Below are 19,764 nucleotides of genomic sequence, written 5' to 3' on the forward strand. Positions count from 1 at the left end.
TAGCAATTCCAGTGATATGGGTGATTGTATCAGAAATGTCTTGCACAACTTGACTGATGCTGTCCAATGGGGGAGGGGAGGGGGGGGGGGGGAGGGGGAGGGGGCACATAACAGCAGAGACATGCAACTGCCAACTGGCTCTTCGAGACACTCAATATGATAGTCAATCCATCTGGCAGTGGGAAGGAAGTGACATAATCTCAGGAGAATGGTCTCAGTCACACAGACCATCATGCACTGAGCAATGCAGCAAATCTAAGAGATGATGGGAAGTGAGCATTAGGTAAACAGCTGAAAAGGTGCTGTGGACAGCACTAAACTAGACAGGGGAACCACCACTGAGAAGACACAGATCACGGTTGGTAAGAAGCTAATCAATCTAAAGGCCACTACCAAATGAAGTGGTACTTCATCACAAGGGATGGTGAAAACTGAAATCCCCACGTAAAAGTAGGATTGGGGGTGGGGGCAGTAAGGGTGGGAGTGGGAGGGGGAAATTTGTGGGATTAAGATGGTCAACTCAAGGTAAGTCAGTGACATGCCTGGAGGTATGTTCATGCTGCAAATCATCGATGAAGAAGCAATACAACATAAGTAGCAAAACATGAATTTTACAGGAGAACCGTCTAGAATACCTGATACATTTCACAAGGACACGAAATTTGTATTTTTGCACTATAATGATGTTCTGCATTGTAACAAAAAGTGAAACAAACAAAATACTCTTTAGAAAGCTTAGTTATTGCTGATATGAGGGATTTATGCATCAGGAATGTTACTTACGCGGTATTTGCTTGTCAGTCTCCTGTATGACTTATCACTTTTATGTTGTTTTTGGTGCTGAGAAAACAGTAACATCATTTTGGAAAGACTTTATTGAAATACTTCATGGAAAAAACTTCTAACATACACATGGTTCACATATATCGGCTAATGACTGTAGATGTCTTCAAGAACAAACTGCTGAACAAAGAACTACACCGCACTATTACTGTTGAAACAGTAATGTCTAAGATTATGATCATTCGCATGGGATGTTGTCATAACAGCAATGATAATCCTTAGGGATAATGGCTGTAAGTTGTTGACAATGAACCCATTTGGCTTTCTTGATTTTCAGTCTTAATTTTTATAGTTTTGGGAAGCAAACTTTTCCAGAAATCTTTCTCTGACATCTTGGTATTTTTTACCACACTTCATTAAGTGCACTTGAGAGTAAATAATACTGTTTGGATGGTAGTGTATCACCATGCGGTCCATAACTGTTGGCTCATTCCTTGCAGCTCTTTCAGGCCTAATGTGAGTCATAAAGTCACAAACTTCTCTCTGCATAGTTGGTGAAAAAGGAGTAATCTACATAAGACTTTGGTAAGATAGAAGCTTTCTTCTCACATCTTCATATATCAAGGCATACTGGCTAGGAAGTGTAACTTCACGTCCTTTAGACTTTTCGTTTGTTTTGTTTTTGGAGCACAAAAACAACTACCGTATTTACTCGAATCTAAGCTGCACTCGAATCTAAGCCGCACCTGAAAAATGAGACTCGAAATCAAGGAAAAAAAATTTTCCCGAATCTAAGTCGCACCTGATATTTGAGACTAGAAATTCAAGGGGAGAGAAGAGTTTTAGGCCGCACCTCCAAATCGAAACAAAGTTGGTCCATTGTAATATAAGACACAATTTAGGTCGAATGAATGACGATCCAGCTACAGTAGTTTGGTTCGAGTCATAAGCTTAGCAGTTAAGCTTTACCACGTAGCCATTGCTATGCGTCAGGTGCTCCGTCCATATTTATATGGGTACCCTTCCTTTTTCACGTGCTTCATCTGGTTTGAGCTGATTGCTTATTTTTCTTTGGTCTGATAAGTGCTGTTCTCTTTGTTATAGGTGTTTACGTCACTCTAAGCTGAAAATGCGTTACTGTACTGTGTCATGCATTGTTTGTCGCATTCTGATTATGAGTGTTTACGACCTGTTGCCGCTCGCAGCATGGCTTTCTTTTGTGCGCGCTACCGCCGCTTACAACTAAAAAAAGAGAGAGAGGAATCGTCTCATTAGCAAAACAATGGCAAGAGACTGCTATTTGTTGTTACTTACACTGCTGCTTTCTTTGATAATGATCAACATGAACCAAATAATAGACTGTGTATGATAGAAGATGTTCTGAATGAGAGTTTAGCGAAAAATTTTCTCCGTTTGAACATCTTTGCAGGCGCCTCTTTAGTACATTACAATCTGCACTGAAATTGGAATTATCTTAAATTTAAAAATCTAGTCAATTGCCGTGCTTCATTTCTGACTGTATCACTATTAGGCATAAGAATAATACGATGTAACGGTACATTGACTACCGCGCCTCCACCAATACAAAGATATAATTTACAATCGCGCACGCAGAAGAGCGCTGCGCCAGCGACCGATTTTTATAAATAATTTTGTTCTTCTTTTTACTTTTGCGTAGGTGTTTGTTTTTTAACAACTAATTGATTACTCTCTCTCTTGTCTTCATATGTTCAAGACGTGTATTTTCGGCACTGTGTTAAATATTCTTTTGGGTGGAAATTAAAATTATATTACGAAATGAAGTTGTTTCAATTGTGATTCGAAATGGTTATCGCCGAATTTGTAAATTGATCCTGACAGTGACAACTTGAAGGAGTTTTCAACAGACAGAGAAAAGTGAAAGACAGGTCGTCCTACAAGAGAATTAGGATGACAGCCATGAAGACTATATTGTAATTAGTACTGCGTTTCTAACAAGATTATAAGGTAAATTTCAACTAGTTTCTGATGCTATTTCCATACAGTCGCTTTTTGTAGTGTTGCCGACCCGGTCTGCCATGCACGGTCAAATTACAGCACTATCTCCATCAATAATACGAAGTCCGCCTTATCCATAACTTATTCCATCAAAATTCAAAACCCAATCAGATTTTCTATTTTGCATTTTCACGGCAGAACCCTGAGGAAAGGAAACACTACAACAAATATAAACATGACATGATATGTATATTCTTCCGCGTTTACTGTTGTCTCACTTTAGTGTCGTAGTTTATTAGGCAGACAGGATTTAAATGAGATAGCAGTAAACACAAAACAACACATGGCAAAATGTTTACATTCATATTATTCTTATGGTGAAGAGAATACTGCATGTGATTCACAATTCATAAAAGTTCCTATTAGTAACCATCTCTTCTCACAGGTAGGAAAAAATTCAGAACATAGAGTTGGCCATATTGACAAACATCCCAAACAGACTTGCCAGTCGGATTTTCATAGTACATTGAAATGCTGCTACATTTAAAGATGAACTATACAGAATTTGTATTTACTTCTTTAGATAATGTATGAAAATGCAGCGGTCGAAACTCGGGGCAGAGAAAAAAGCTCATCTTCCACCTTTTTTTTTAATTTACTGACGCAGAGGTTTTGGCGCCAGTATTTATCTTTGTGCCTGCAAAGCAAGCCTGTGTAGTGCTACATATATTCGATGGCAGAGGTTAGTTGTGGCTGCACCTACCAACATTTTTCAGAACTTCCACTTGCTTCACATTCAATTCTAAGCCGCAGGCGGTTTTTTGGATTACATAAACCGGAAAAAAAGTGCGGCTTAGATTCGAGTAAATACGGTAGACCCATATGCACCCACATCAAGACTGCAGAACACCAAGACAATGACAGGAGTTAAAAATGACGTCAATCCCAATCGACGGAAGAGAAGACAGCTAAAAACAGGGACGCGGAGAAAGGTCTATAAAATACGGCATAGAGAAATGAAGGTTAAAACTACAGATTAAATGTCCTTCACCCTATTCCTACGATGGATAAAATTAAAACATGGGCGACAGGCTATGCGCTGTTTGCTAAAATGGCCGATAACTCAGACGGCAAACACAAATGAGAACACAAGTGATTAAAAAATGGCATTTTGTCAGGAAATGGCGGACCATCAAAGGTTGAGGGCAATGAGCACAAAGTGGTGGGGGAGCAAATGGTGATGGCTACAAGAACAGTGCCTGATACGCAACCTAGTTAAAATGGTCTCCTCTTGGTGAAGAGGCCGAGAGGTGGTCATCCAAGCCACTGGGAGAGGCTTAATAACCAGGAACTTGTTCTCATGAAGGGAGCACCATGGTGATGCCAAAGTGACACTACCTGCTGACAGACAGCAACACAGAGATCATCGGAGGGACTGTAAGAACTAGCGGGCTGAGGTACGAAGCCTTGGCAGCAGCCTCAGTAGGCTCGTTTCCTGTTGGACCCACATGACTAGGAGCCCATATACACATCAGTGGCTCCATCCAGAGTGAGGAAGTGACAGCTTTCCTGGACCTGCTGCATTAAGGGATGGGTAATGTACAGTACAAAGAGGCTTTGAAGGGCACTGAGAAAGTAGGAGCAGATGACGCAATTGAAAAGCCTGTGTTGTAGGATGTACTGCGTGGCTTGATACAGGGTGAAGAGCTCTGCTGTAAATACTGAGCAGTGTTCCGGAAGCTGATACCGAAAAACATTGATATCAATGACCAATGACACAGGCACACCCAACACCATGGTCAGTCCAAGAACCATCAGTGTACGCAAAGGTACTATCGTGACATTTCGTGTGCAGATCTTGAAACTGAAGGTGATAGAGCAAGGCAGGAGTTTGAGTCCTTAGGAAGCGAATGAAGGCCAAGGTTAACACGGGCCGCCACATGAAGCCAAGGTGGTGATGGGTTCATGTCCACTGGGAAAGTGGCAGAGAGTGTGAAGTTTAGCTGCCAGAGCAAGAGCCGAAAGCAAACTCCAGGTGGTAACAGAGAAGAAGGACGCATCCCATACTTGCGATCAAAGGAATCATCGAAGAAGGAGGCATCAGATGGGTAGCCATGCATGACAAATGGCATGCATATCTGCTGACGAGAAAGTCATGGCGGTAGGGCAAAGGTAGTTCAGCAGCTTCTTCATACATTTCGAAAAAATTGACATAGTGGGAGAGATGGGTGTGGCTTTCGTGTAATTGGCCATTATATCAGCAGAATGTAAGCATCTGTATTTTTTACTTGACTCAGTATACAATAGGCGATCAATAAATTTATATTCCTCTATTTTCTTTTCTTTCTTGAATACCGGACAAACCAGTGGATGAGGAGGATGATGTTCCATACAAATGACACACAGAGGTGATTGAACTCAGAAGGACTATCTTGGTAGAGTGATCATCAACAGTAACTGCATTTTGGGTCCACCATGCAGTGGAAGGACATATGACCAAAGTGTAAACATTAGAAGCGCTGCACGGCTAATGACTCAACTTCTCCTAATTTGCCTTCAATATGTTCCACAAAAAATAAAGGCTTTGTCACAGTGAAAGTATCCCCATCAGTTTGAGTATAAAGTATTGTGTTAATTGTTTTGCTCCTAGATACAGGGTGTATACGTGGACAAGGAAAAGAAATTCCCGGATTTTTCCCGGATTTCCCGGTTAAAAATACACTTTCTCCCGGGTGACAGTATATTTTCCCTTATCAATCCTTTGAATGGTTATGGTTTTATACACGAGCGTACAATTTCCCGGCACTTTAGAAAACAAAACTCAGGGAAAAAGATACATTTTGGAAATATCTTTGATGTGCAGCAACATGTACACTGCGTATTTTCGTATTACGAAAGCATACATTGGAATTCCACCAAACACCACTTGTTACTTTCCGAATCATTGAAATCGAGATTTCGATGCGCTTTTGTAAGCCGTTCATAGCTCATGTCACGTGATCTCGCCAGCCGATGACAGCGAATATTCAGAGCATAGGACACGTGATGTAGTCAGCCAACAGCAACATCACTCTTAAGTAGCACGAACACACAAACAGGGAAAGTTCATAGTTTAAATTAATATACATAGTGTTGCTACAAGAAAAGCAAAGATTTCACATATAATATTGGTCTCAAGCTGCAAGAGAAGCTAAGCTTTCGCATATACTGTTGATCTTTTTTGCGCGTGTTACGCTTTAAGACATATCACACTAATGTGCCTGTAAAATTTTTAATAATGACATAAATGTCTGATCTTCAGGGTTCGAAATTCTTCTAAATGGCTCATCGTCAAAGAGTAGATTTTTAAAAGAGAGTCAAACGCTCTGTGATTTAATAAATTCATGGTACATTCTTGCACATAGCTCAACTAACGTAAAAGGATATTTACTTTGAAAGTAACGCTTCTCAAACCACCATTCGCAATATTTTCCCACGACCTGTTAGAAATAGATTCGTTTCAGCAGTTGCCAGAGAGCGCAGATAACAGGCGACACCGCGCTTGGGTAGCTATCATGACGTAGGAAGCCCTTATGTATGTCCGTGTAAAACACTGAAAGATCATAAATTATGTCATAAAAGAAAGAAGACATAAGAGGATACTGCAAGAGCATCAGAATTTCGTGAACCGTATTAAAACGTGCACATTTAAAGTGCATACTTAAAGGGCACATTCGTATGTCCAAATTCCCAATGAAGTAGACCTCGACCTGATATTAAGCTATTCACTGTTGTTTTCGGGATGTAAATTTTCTTGGTGCACCAGTACTGTATTACATCATGTTTGATTCTTTATTATGGCATAATGCCATATGTGCTAGAAAATGAAAACGTGCACTTGAAATGCAGCAAACAGTTGAAACTAGCCAGTATTGTGGAATTAAACATTCCGTTTCAAATACATTGACTGCCTCTGCGGAAAAGGTTAACAAAAGTCAAATTTCTCTAGCAAACAGACAAAAATAGCTTCATTGTTCCGCAAGGCGATTAATGCTTGACTGTCAGAAAGGTGGGAATAAAATAAAATCTGAAACTAATGACATATTTCAGCATTCCATAATTATGTGATGTGTTTTAATTCACTTGATAGCTCCCGGCCACAGATATCCGTTTTGTTTTCATTTGACGCCAGAGTAAACGAAGGGGAAACAGCAAAATCACTAATGTAAACACAGGTCACGTGGAGACTACCCACTACAACTGCCCTGCGCATCAGTCCCGAATCTACGATGTTTGCGAACCGGGTCATTACAAAAAAAAAATCGAATTCATCTTGTAGCGCACATCTTTCTGAAAAGATTGAAACATAAAACGTATGTATTCAAGGAAATGTAAGACATATTTTTTGGTCTTAAGTATGCCAAAGTGCAGTGCCACGCCTCTTCATAAATCATTTTTCTACCGCACGTCCAAACTATATTCAGGAGAGTGGAAATTGAAATGTCCTGTGGTGCCTCTCCTGCTCCCAGTCGGTCGGTTTGACAGCCTGCCCCTCTTTAAAAAAAATCTCGCCATTAATAGCGGATGGAATTATTTGTAATCGAGAGAACAAGAACTCTTCAGAAAATCTGAACTCTTTATTGCCTATTAGTTAATAACTTTCTGTTTTGTGTGACTTAAAATAAAATAAAGGATATATTTAAAACCAATACTGACAAGAGATAAGCAAGAAATTACACATTTCTTCAAACCTTAGCTCCTAGCATTTTTTTCTCTCTAATCTTGCTACAACTTTACATGGTGTGCTTTCTTTTCTGCGAAAGAATCTATTACCTCATAAAAGTTCGTCGAACATTTTGCTACAGGAAAAATCGAAATGTCGCTATCTAATACTGAAAAAGCTATTAATACAAATAATACCCAAGACTGGTGTGTTTTCTCGATCTGATTACGTCCATTTTGTTACTGTCTGCTAAATAAAACAAAATAGGCCTTTCTAATATGGCAGCAATTTTGTAACACACCAAATAAACGAGACTGTTTTTGCACAAATAGCCATTTTTATAAGACGACAGAATATAATCCAATAAGTACCAATATCAAATGCCCATTAGGCCTACTAAAGCAAAAAGCTTTAAGTTAGGAAATAGTTTCACATTTCATTCATACGCACCAGCTTCTCAAGCATGAGACTGAAAAGTAGTATTACGAAATTTTTATATAAATTTGGGATCGTTTTATTCTTCCATAATTTGTGTGATGTCCCTGTTTCTTCTCCTTCCTCGTTCTAACAAACGATCTTGTCATCACCAAATCTGTAGCTATTCCTGCCATTGTCAAAATTTGTTTGCCGATTAACTTCACTAACCCTGCCAGAATCACAGGTTTAGTTGTTCCGCGATTATTTTTCGGTTAGGCATTATTACGTGTTCGAACAACACGTTTTCCACGTTACTTCCAGAATAGAACTTACGCGGCTGCTAGCCGGGAACTGTACTACTGGTCCTTACAAGTGTAACGATCTGGTCAAAATCTTTGTCAAAATTTCATTTTCTTGGATACATCGAGAAGATAATACGTAATCTTTCTCACCTGTTATTCCTGTCAGTTGTTTATTTCCATTCTGGTGGTCTGAATCTATGGATTTCGCTAGTAATTATAACAATGCTGATCATTCGCAAACCCAATCAACCACATAATCAGACAGCGATTGGCATTCATCCATTAGGTTTTACTCCCTCAGCTCGTATAGCCCCGTCCCCTTTGTCTGTGGAAAGTTTATTTCTAGATGCGACGAGGATTCTCCTGACAGAGGCTTCACGTACACTATGCATGCATTCAAAAGTCAACTTACGAGTCATTCAAAAATCAACTTTAAATGTGTTCAAAACTGGTCAAAAACCAACAGAGAAGCGTTTCAAAATCATATGAATAATCGATAGGCAAATGTGCGCCGGACGCTAGGTGCTTTGTGAAACAAGTTTTTTTCCTCAAGAATATGAATTTGGCGCCCCCTTTTCCCGGTAGCATCTAGCTGCTTGCTGCGACTCCTTGCACAGCCAACAGCCACATTCCTGTTGCCAGAAGTGGGAGAATCTACTACTCAAACGTGACTCAACTGCGCATGAGCCCGTGTGTAACTGCTAAAGCAAATCGACTGTAAACAGTTGCGACTTCACGCTCATTGGAGGCAATTTGTTGTTGTGAAGCACTGCATAGTGTTCATAAAGCCTTTGACACGTTTTCAATTGGCAGACACTTGCATGAGCACTGTGTGTCGTTGTTGTATATGGCTCATTTTCTTTACAATTTAAGTTATCTTCGTTTTTTTCTCTCTCGTTTATGTCTTATTGTCGAAGTATTAGTCTGCAATAGCGGGATACAGTAATATCCTTTGTTAGAGTATCGGTTCTTACCAGTCAAAATTACAAAAATTTAACTGAAAACTAAAACAATGAAAAATTCCCGGAATTCTAAAAATATCCCGGGTTTTTCCCGGTTTTCTCCCAGATGAAAAAATTCCCGGGTTTTTCCCGGATCTCCCGGTTGTCCCAAGTCGTATACACCCTGTAGATTACTGGCTTGTTCCTCTTCCCACGGGGTAACCATGACAAGCAAAGCAGTAGAGTTATAATTATTCGCACTGAAATTTCTATACCTGTCTGATGAGATGGCCAGATCATAACAGTCATTTCTGGTGTAATTTTAATACACTGCTGGCCACCGTAAATGCAACACCAAGAAAGACAAGAGGTAGCACAACAAAATTTATTTTGTAGATAACATGTTGACCAAGTATCAAATGATTATGTTTACAGACGTCTGTGACATGTGGTTCCTGCCAGCATCAGTAGCCAGAGTAGCCGCCATTGTTGGAGATCACCGCTGCCACACGTCTCGGCATTGAGTCAAAGAGACGTTGGATGTGTTCCTGGGGGTACAGCAGCCCAAGCAGCTTCCACACGTTGCCAAAGATCATCTGGTGTGGCAGCTGGGGATGTAATCTGGGTCACTCGTTGAGCAACCATGGACCACATGTTTTCTATCGGCGAAAGATCCGGAGAGCGAGCCGGCCAGGGAAGCAATTCAATCTGGTTATTGACGAAGAACCTTTGGACAATACGTGCCATGTGTGGTCACGCATTATCCTGTTGAAATATGGCTGTGGCAGAGGCCTGAAGGTAAGGAAGGACAACTGGCTCCAGCACCTCGGATATGTAGCGCCGGCTATTTAAAGTACCGGCAATGCGTACTAGAGGTGTGCGAGAGTAATATCCAATACGGCCCCATACCATAATACCCGGTGTAAGACCAGTGTGGCGGTGCATAATGCAGCTGTCCAGCATCCTCTCTCTACGGTGTCTCCACACTCGAATCCGACCATCGTGGTGCTGCAGACAGAAGCGTGCCTCGTCAGTAAAGACGTCATTCCATTCTGCCGTCCACATCCGTCTGTCATCACACCATTGGCGATGATGAGATGATGATGATTAGTGTTTTAGGGCGCACAACAGCGAGGTTATCAGCGCCCGTTCCCAAAAGTTCAATTCAGAGCCGAATCGTGAGAGAAGTGGTATTGTTCAAATTGCAAGATTGGACACAGCACATCAAAACAGGGAGATAAAACTAAAAATAAAATAGCAGTACAAACAGGGAAAAATAAGTAACGGTGGCTGAGTGACCACTTACAAATAATGGGTGACCAAACCACTGGACAGCACATTAAGACTTCAATCCCAATATTTTGGGAAGAAGGCCAGACAACACACAAAAACGTAAAACTCTAGTGACACTCGCCTCATTATTAGTTAAAAGAGAGGGTAGGTCCTGTGGGAAACTGAAATCTTCCCTCAAACCTGCATATAAAACACACTCAGTTAAAATATGCCGTATCGACAGCTGTGCCCCACATGTCTGACACGTTGGTGGCTCCTCACGACGTAACAGAAAACCATGAGTCAAAGGACAATGTCCTATTCTAAGCCGTGTAAGGGCGACTTCCTCAGCGCGTCGTTGTCGGAAGGAGGTGAGCCACGGTCGGACAGAATCCTTCACCGCTCGCAACTTATTATCCCTCACGTCCAGCCACTGAGCCTCCCACCAACGCATGACCTTCCGAGTCACGAAAGACATAATGGCCTGCAGGGGGGCGGAACAGCGAGCAGGAGGTGGGATGGAGCAAGCCTCCTTGGCAGCCGCATCTGCAAGTTCATTTCCAGGAATCCCTACGTGCCCTGGAACCCAGCAGAAAATCACATCCTTACCCTGCTGTTGCAAGAGCAGGAGTGCGTCCTGCACCTCTTGCACCATCCAATCTGCAGGGTACATTTGTTGAAGAGCGTGTAGAGCACTTTGTGAATCGGAGCAGATAATGAATTTCGTGCCACGATGTCGGCGCATATGCTCTAATGCGTGCAGAATGGCAAACAGTTCTGCGTAGTAAACTGAGAACTGCTCTGGGAGCCCTATCCGATGGACAGTATGGGGAAACACAGCAGAGCAGCCCATAAAATCCCCCTGTTTAGAACCATCCGTGTAAACAGGAGTAAAATCGGAATGGCGTTCTAAAATCTCAGTAAGTTTAATTTTAAAAAGGTGGTCCGGGGTACAATACTTCCTGTAAGCAGCCAGATCAAGAAGTAATCTTGGCCTTTGTAGTCGCCAGGGAGATCCCCTACTCCATCCCTGGTGGAGGACCTTAATGCCCTCCAGGTGTACCGACTCGAGACCCTCCTTTGCACGGATGCCAAACGGCTTTGTCGCCGCCGGACGGTGGCGGAAGAGACGTGCCAGAGCCGGCTGGGAAAAAGTGTCGGACGCCAATGAAAGAGGAGTGGACCTGGTCCTGTACGCGTGCCGTACCACGAGGAGAAGACGCCGAATGGACAGCGGAGGCTCTCCCGCCTCGACACACAGACTAGCAACCGGACTCGTGCGATAAGCCCCCGTTGAAAGCCTAATACCCTCATGGTGAATCACATCCAACATTTTGAGGTAGGAAGGTCTTGCAGAGCCATAAGCTTGACATCCGTATTCCAGTCGAGGTCGCACAAAGGCCTTATAAAGTTGGAGCAGACGTGCCCTGTCAGCGCCCCAGGATCTATGACTGACGCATCTAAGGACGTTTAAAGCCTTGAAACAGCGGACCTTTAGATCCTTTAAGTGTGGCAACCATGTGAGCTTCTCATCAAAAATAAGCCCGAGATATTTCACTTTTTCCATAAAGGGGAGAACAGTGTCTCCTAGTTTTAAAACAGGGAGGTTAAAAAGAGAACGGGAACGGTTAAAATCTACACAAATGGTCTTCTCCAAAGAGAATTTAAAGCCCGTGGTCTTAGACCACTTCTCCAATCGCACGAGTGTCAGCTGTAATTGGCGTGTAGCAGCTGTGACGAGGAAGACGCACAGAAAATGGAGAAATCGTCCACAAACAAGGAGCACTGCACGGGCCGGTGCACTGTGGACGCAATACTATTGATGGCAATTGCGAAAGCTGTCACACTGAGGACACTTCCTTGAGGGACACCGTTCTCCTGCTTAAAACGATCAGACAGGACATTCCCAACCTTATACATAAAATACCTGTCTGACAGAAAGGATCGGATGAGTGTGGGTAAACGCCCACGGAAACCCCACTCATAAAGCTGCCGCAAAATGGTATGCCTCCAGGTAGTATCGTACGCCTTCTCCAGGTCGAAGAAAACCCCGATAAGGTGTTGCTTACGGAGGAAAGCATCTTGTATTGCTGTTTCGAGTAGGATCAGGTTATCTAGGGTGGAATGATACCTCCTGAATCCACACTGGCAGCGGGTAAGTAAGGATCTAGATTCGAGAACCCACACCAGGCGCCTATTGACCATACGCTCAAATGTCTTTCCGACGCAGCTCGTGAGACTAATGCTACGGTAGCTGCTGGGTTCGGTCCGATCCTTCCCTGGTTTTAAAAGCGGAATTAAAATCGATTCTTTCCACGAACTAGGAAAGTCGCCGGTCTTCCAGATTTCATTAAAAAGTTGAAGGAGGACTTCCTTTGACCGCAGATCCAACTGCTGCAGCATGCTATACGATATCAGGTCTGGACCAGGTGCGGTATCCCGAGATATGGACAGTGCAGAGTCCAACTCCCACAAAGAGAAAGGCTGGTTGTATTCCTCAGTGTTCTGTGAACGGAAATCAAAACCAGCCCTCTCCTGTGTACCCCGATAGCGCAGAAATTCGGGGTCCTGGCTAGAATCGGCCGTAATAGTTTGAAAAGATTCTGCCAACGCCCGGGCGATGTCTCTCGGAGATGTTAGGAGACACCCCCGCTCACGTATAGCGGCTAGTGGCGGTCGAGAGTATCGCCTTGAGATCCTCCTAATGGCTTCCCATACTTTGCTTGAAGATGTGGACCTATTGATGGAGTGCAGGAACTCACGCCAAGACCTCCGTTTACTCTCCTGAACGATTTTCCTCGCCCGCGCCCGTGCTATCCGGAAAGTTGTCAGATGCGCAGCAGTGGGGCACCGACGGAATCTCCTCAAAGCCGCCCGCCTGTCTCTGATGGCGGTACGACAGTCGTCATTCCACCAAGGAACAGGCTGCCTCACAGGTGTTCCCTTTGACTTTGGTATGGATACATCAGCGGCATGGTGCATCACCGCCGTAATGTGATCCACCCAATCCTGGACGCCTTCACACCGTTCAAAAACAGCCAACTGCCGGTAGAGCGTCCAGTTTCCCTTCCGGAACAACCATTTCGGCGGCTGTGCGACACGACCCATTTCAACTGGCAGATGGAGCCAGATAGGGTAATGGTCGCTGCCATGAAGGTCGTCGTCGACGACCCACTGAGCAATGTCCGCAAGCACAGGCGAACAAATAGAGAGGTCTATGGCAGAAGACGAACCTGAAGCGGTGCTAAAATGCGTGGCCTGACCTGTGTTCAGCAGTATGACGTCGGAAGTCCTGAGCAACTGCTCAATCATCTGGCCTCTGGGGCAGGTTTTGTTGGAACCCCATAATGCATTATGAGCATTAAAGTCTCCTAAAAGGAGAAAGGGACGGGGTAGCTGAGCAATGAGCCGTGCGAGGGCTTCACTGTCAATGAGCTCAGCGGGTGGTAAATAGACGGAGCACACCGTAACATGAACCTGGGCCAGGATCCGAGCTGCAACCGCTTGTAGCGTCGTGGTTAAGGTCACAGGTGAGGAGTGGAATGTGTCCTTAATGAACACTGCCACCCCACCCTGAGCCCTATTACCAGTCAGGTCGTCTTGCCTGTACATGCGATATCCCGTAAGCACAGGCGTGTCAGTCTCTTTAAAATGTGTCTCTTGCAAAGAGATGCAAATGGGGTTTGCCTGTACTAACAGCCGCAATTCTGCAAGGCGAGGTCTGACTCCATTCAGATTCCACTGAAGTATGGGAGCCATATCAACGTTTCGGTTTAGATTTCCCCCTGTCTTTGCGCCGCGCTGGTGAGGCACTTGTAGAGCGAGTGGCAGCAGAGGGGCTGCCAGGTTCTGGGGAAGAGTTATCAAAATCCATGACGATGTCCTCCTCATCAGTCAGGGATGCCATGACGACATCCGATGGTGCCTTTGGCAGGCGTGACGTCAAACGCCGTGCCCCTTTCCCTGGTCCCGTTTTCTTTGTGGAAGCTGGGGATGCGGGAAGTGGAGAGGCACTCTGTTTCTGGAGGGCCTTCGAAGGTTTCACTGGAGCCGTCTCTGCAATAGCGGTGGGTGCAGGCGGAGCAGCCTGAATAGCGATATCGTTAGTGGGAGTGCTCTGGCAGGTACAAACACAGGTACAGGTATTGGTGGAGGATACTGCGACGCTGGACATGGTCTGCGTCGAAGCGTCGACTCGCGACGCACGGTTGTGCACCAAGGAGGCATAGGACGTGGCGAAGACAGTGGGTTTTGTAGCCCTGTACTCTTTTTTGGCTTCCACATAAGGTAGCCTCTTTGTCACCTTGATCTCCTGAATTTTTCGTTCTTCCGCAAAGACGGGGCAGTCTCTGCTCCAGACGGGATGGCTCCCAGAGCAGTTTATACACAGCGCTGGAGATGTGCAGTTGGTCCCAGCTTCATGAGCTGCCTTGCCACAGATACCGCAGGTTGGTTCACCCCCACAACTCATTGTCGTATGGCCAAATCGCTGACATTTGAAACATCGCATAGGGTTAGGTATATAAGGCCGAACCCTAAGTCTGAGGAAACCAGCCAGAACGTATTCAGGTAAGACAGGCGAATTGAAAGTCACAATGAAAGTGGCAGATTTCTCCGTGACGCCATTATTTCTACGTGTCCTTTGTTCCACGTCTACAATCCCCTGTGTTGCCCATTCTTGCTTCAGCTCGTCGACATCGATATCCATTAAATCACGGCAGGTGACAACGCCTTTACTGGAGTTGAGGGAATTGTGCAACTCGACAGTGATATCATACTCGCCTAACTTGGGTGACTTCCGAAGCAGCTCCACTTGCGATGCCCTAGTAGTCTCAACTAACAGGGTACCATTCCTCAGGCGTTTGATAGATTTCAGTGTACCTGCGAGTCCTTCTAAACCTTTATGTATGTAGAAAGGAGACACTTTTTCAAATGAGCCCTCCTTCCTCTTAATCACGATGAAAACATTGTCATTTACGACTCCATGAGCCCTGTTACTCTTTTCCATATGCATATCTGGAGGACTAGCCTCCCTCATGCGCTTGACTGATTGCGAAGTTGGTGAAGGGAAATACGTGGTTGCCATGTGCGTCCCACGAGCAGCTAGGGAGCGAAACGTCAGCCCAGACAGAGCCCCGCATGCCTGGGTAAGCCTAATACAACTGAGGTGCGGCAGGTTCCCCAGAGGTTGCCCGCTATCGACTGTTCCACCTCAACAGCCATGCATCTCATCAGCGCGCAGCACACCTTGAGATTGAGGGGTTTTTTATAGAGGTTTATTCCATCCTCACGATCCGGGCGGTCAAGCCAAGATCCCCATTCCCTGAGACACACAACGTTCCACCGCCGCGCCGCACGGTGGTCGCTGAAGCATGCTCAGAGGTTACGGTGACAGGGGACGGGCGGCGCTTACCAGTCCCCAGCTCAGGAACCCCGGGGTCGCCAAGCCCGTACCCAGCAAATGAATGCTGAGCCCCTGGGGGGACCATTGGCGACGGAGACGTCTGTGGTTCTGCGTCAATGGTAGACGAAGCAATGGACGTCTTGCGGACAGACCACTCTGCTGGAAACGGCGTCGAATGGTACGCGCAGACACTGGATGATGCGTTACAGACGCAATGTGCTGTGCAATGGTTCGGGATGTCACTGAGCGATCCGTCACTGCCATGCGCACAATTTGCCTATCAGCACATGCAGTGGTGCACCGAGGTGAATGCGATTGACCACGTCGGTCCGTCGTACCCTCCTGCACCCAACGGTCACATATCCGCATTACAGTTGTTTGGTTTCGTCCAACACGACTAGCGATTTCTCTGTATGATAATCCACAATCTCAGTAAGCCACTATCCTTCCTCTTTCGAACTCTGATACTTGATCAAACGACGTTCGCTGTTGTCTACGAGGCATAACTGATCGTCTTGTGAAACAACCACAAGGTAAACACACATGCCGAACGTACACTCGTCGAAATCGCCAAGCCTTAAATGGCACTATGAGGTGGCGCCACAGGCGCGCGTGATGTGCGTCTGCGCTGAAATTCTAATCAGTTGCATATCTCATCGCTGCAAACCCATGGTGTAAATTTCACTTGATTCGGATGCTTCCTTCAGGGTGTTGCATTTACGGTGGCCAGCAGTGTACATTATATGTGAGAAGTGTCTGGCCCGATGCCACCTACTCACCGGGAGTCCTGGTGCTCCGGGAAGAAGGGCATCTACTTCTTGCTATACATAAGGAGGTAGCAGTTCAAGCATCAGCAGTTCAATCACTGTGTTGACAGGAGACTCAACCAAAAGGGTACATAACAACCCCACCATGTCGGATTGGCCACTGGGTTGGCTTTGAAGTGCAAATAAGAGCCTAAGCTGGCATTGTGCATGTATGATGTCTAACACTAGAAGCAGTATGTGCTACTTGAGGCATGCTTTCCCAGTTGGTCCACACAACAGAAAAATTTGGAAAATGAAGGTAAAACTCAGAATGGGACCACAAATTCCTACAGCGTAAAGGTGGTGAATGAACAAATATTTCAAGAAAGAAAGGCAGAATCGGGGAAATAGCCAGATCAACATCAAAGACTGCCAACATGAGAAAGAGTAAGAGAGGGAAGAACAACCAGAGATGAGAGACAGCACCACAGGAAAGGAAGCAGATGCTGCAACAGCTTGGAATCCCATGCTCACCACACAAGTACTCACAAAAATGTCGTGAGCCCGAGGAGGTGAAGCCAGTCGTGTCTGTTCTGTAGGATTGGCACATATCTTCATCCTATGGTGCAACCAGTGAAGTACCTCCCAGAGAGGGATCGTTGGGGTAGAGGGTGGCATAACATTCATTCAATAGCTTCCATTGCAGAAATAGTTACATTATCTGGATGTTTAATCCTGTTTTCATAAGATTGCCAGAGTAGTGGTGCACGTACAAGTAGCTCCAGGATGAAGTTAGGCAACATTAACATAGTAATATGAAAGATACTTACTTGATGTCCAATGAACCTAGTTAAATAATGATTTCTTATCCTCATTTGACTAAAGAATTGAAGTATAAATTAGATGTGCAACTGGTTTACCAGCTCTCTTTGTGGTTAGTCCTAGGTACAAATAAAGTGAGAATGTATAAATAGGTTTTAATTATGTCACATTATGACTTTCTCATACTTTTGGACTTAATTCAAGTTGAATTATATGAAAATGGTACTCCGTACAAATGCTATGCGCCAATAGTTTCCAGTTTAAGATTTTAAACTTGATAAAATAAAGAGAGACAAAATGTTACTATTTTAATTTTACAATGCTAAAGGGTGTTTATAACTAACAAATTAGTTATTTATTTAATAGAGGTGTGATCACACCACTCACTGAAGGGTGGAGATTTGCGGTATAATGCGCTATAATGTATTACTTCTGGTAAATCGACATATTACCCAAACTCTACTCAACCACCGAAAATATGTTGGCAATAGTGAAAGTATTTGTTATTGGCTAGTTTAGAACTGTGAACTGTTCAGAAGTAGTAGTTGTTTGTGCATGTACACTGACCAAATCGACGCCACATCTCCAAGGCTTGATGACAATGGTCATTACGTCGAATATATAAACATTCATTGTAAATATGGTGTTCCCTTACATCGTCGATTGTACCAGTAGACATAACTGCTATCAGGAGAAATAGTTTCTATCCTTTAATAGAAAGCTGGGATGTGATAAAAGTTTACAGATTTCAGCACAGAGATGCTGCAGACGTGAAGTAATCCATGTCAAGAAATAATTACATCTCTTGTCTGAGCAGTATTTCAAGAGGCAGCATTTTAGAGTTTAAGAGTAACAGGACTCGCAATTTGAAGACACACACACTATTTCAGACATAAGGTACACCTCAGTAAGGCCTATTACAGTGGAGCTCCTGGCTCAATTACAAACTTAAAAGTAATAAGCAAATAAGAGTACAGTAAGAAATTGTAATGTACAGTTCTGAGTAGCAGCCAGTAGATCGAGAGTAGCCAAGCCCAGTTCATAACCTCTCAATGCAAATCACATCATAAGGCGTCTTAAGATTAATATATGTAAATAAAGCACCCAAACTGGGCCAATTTAAATCCCGGCTGAAATGTAAATATAAATACCTTTGACCACTCCAGTAGACACGTGAAGCAGTATTGGTGCAAACAACTATTTGTGAAGGATTTATTTTGTAGTTTTCCCAGACAGATTGCACAGTTTGGTTCCGGTGAAGCACGGTCGACAGGTGTTAACACAGAAGTCTTGTCATCCACTGGACTTCCTGTGAGCGAGCGTGAAGGTGACTTTGGACTAACTGTTCCATGAACAGTTAGTGGGGTACTGCAAGTTTCCCTGTCCATCCTATTTCAAAAATAATAGATTTAGTTATATAATTCATAACTAATATTGTCGAAAATTTAATAATTTAAATAAAACTTATTCCTCACAAATAAACAATATCATTAACACTTAATAATGAAATACAAGTTTTTAAATGTGCGCATGTGCCAGACACACACACACACACACACACACACACACGACAACTATAACTCAAACGGGGCTACTGATTTCAGTTGAAGTGAAGGAAAGGAAGTAACAGGAAGAGAGATTAAGACAGAAAGAAAGAATGAAACATCATATAATGAAAGAGATGAAATGACATAACTGGGGGTCTAGACTAGACTTGAACTCTATTGCTGACTGCCTCTCACTGCCTGTACCCTTACTTATTTTAAACAGACACATTCAAAACCAAAGTTAATCTTTTTTTTTTCATATTTGTACATAGATGTGTAGCTCAGTAGGTAAGTGCCAGACTAAAAATTCTTTTTCCGCCACTTGTCACTTATTTCACCCCGGCCAATGATTTGTCAGTTTGTAAATTGCCAAGCTGCACTATAGTTTTTAGACAATTTTGAACTGTCGTTTCCCTGGTAAGTGATTTGGTTAAGTCAATTAAAATGCTGGACATAGGCAAGTGCATACACCCCCTTCTCCCAAATAGGAGAATGCCTAGCAAAGAACTGTGGAGTTCAAACCAACCTTCTGATGAAAATCCATGGGAAACTGTCATGTTTGCTCAATGGAAAGCAACTGGACGGCTTGCTCATTCTGTGTACTGAAATCAGATGTGAATGGATCTGTATATCAGTGGGCATTGCTATCATTATACTGATCAGGAGAGAACTGTGCTCAACACCCTAATACTCAACACCAGAATAGTCTTTTTCACAGTATGAACCACCTGATGACATTAGTCTGTGAAATTCAGCAAGCTATGTCTAAAACCCAAGATGTGATACCATTCAATCAACCCAAGGGGACCAATATGTAGCATGTCTTCAATTTCATGGTTACATAATGTATA

The 19,764-nt window shown here is 43.7% G+C and overlaps 1 protein-coding gene across 5 annotated transcripts in view; it reads right to left on the reverse strand.

The window, feature by feature from the left end:
* Window positions 1-19,764, reverse strand: part of LOC126483790 (E3 ubiquitin-protein ligase Topors) — a 109,348-nt gene that overhangs the window by 76,014 nt on the left and 13,570 nt on the right. For all 5 annotated transcript variants that reach the window (XM_050106955.1, XM_050106952.1, XM_050106953.1 and 2 more), the window contains one exon: window positions 18,518-18,755. In XM_050106955.1, coding sequence (XP_049962912.1) covers window positions 18,518-18,754 — 237 coding nt within the window. In that variant the 5' untranslated portion in view covers window position 18,755. The remainder of the gene's footprint in view (window positions 1-18,517; window positions 18,756-19,764) is intronic.

Source organism: Schistocerca serialis, chromosome 6, assembly GCF_023864345.2.
Source record: "Schistocerca serialis cubense isolate TAMUIC-IGC-003099 chromosome 6, iqSchSeri2.2, whole genome shotgun sequence".
Classification (NCBI taxonomy): Eukaryota; Metazoa; Arthropoda; class Insecta; order Orthoptera; family Acrididae; genus Schistocerca; species Schistocerca serialis.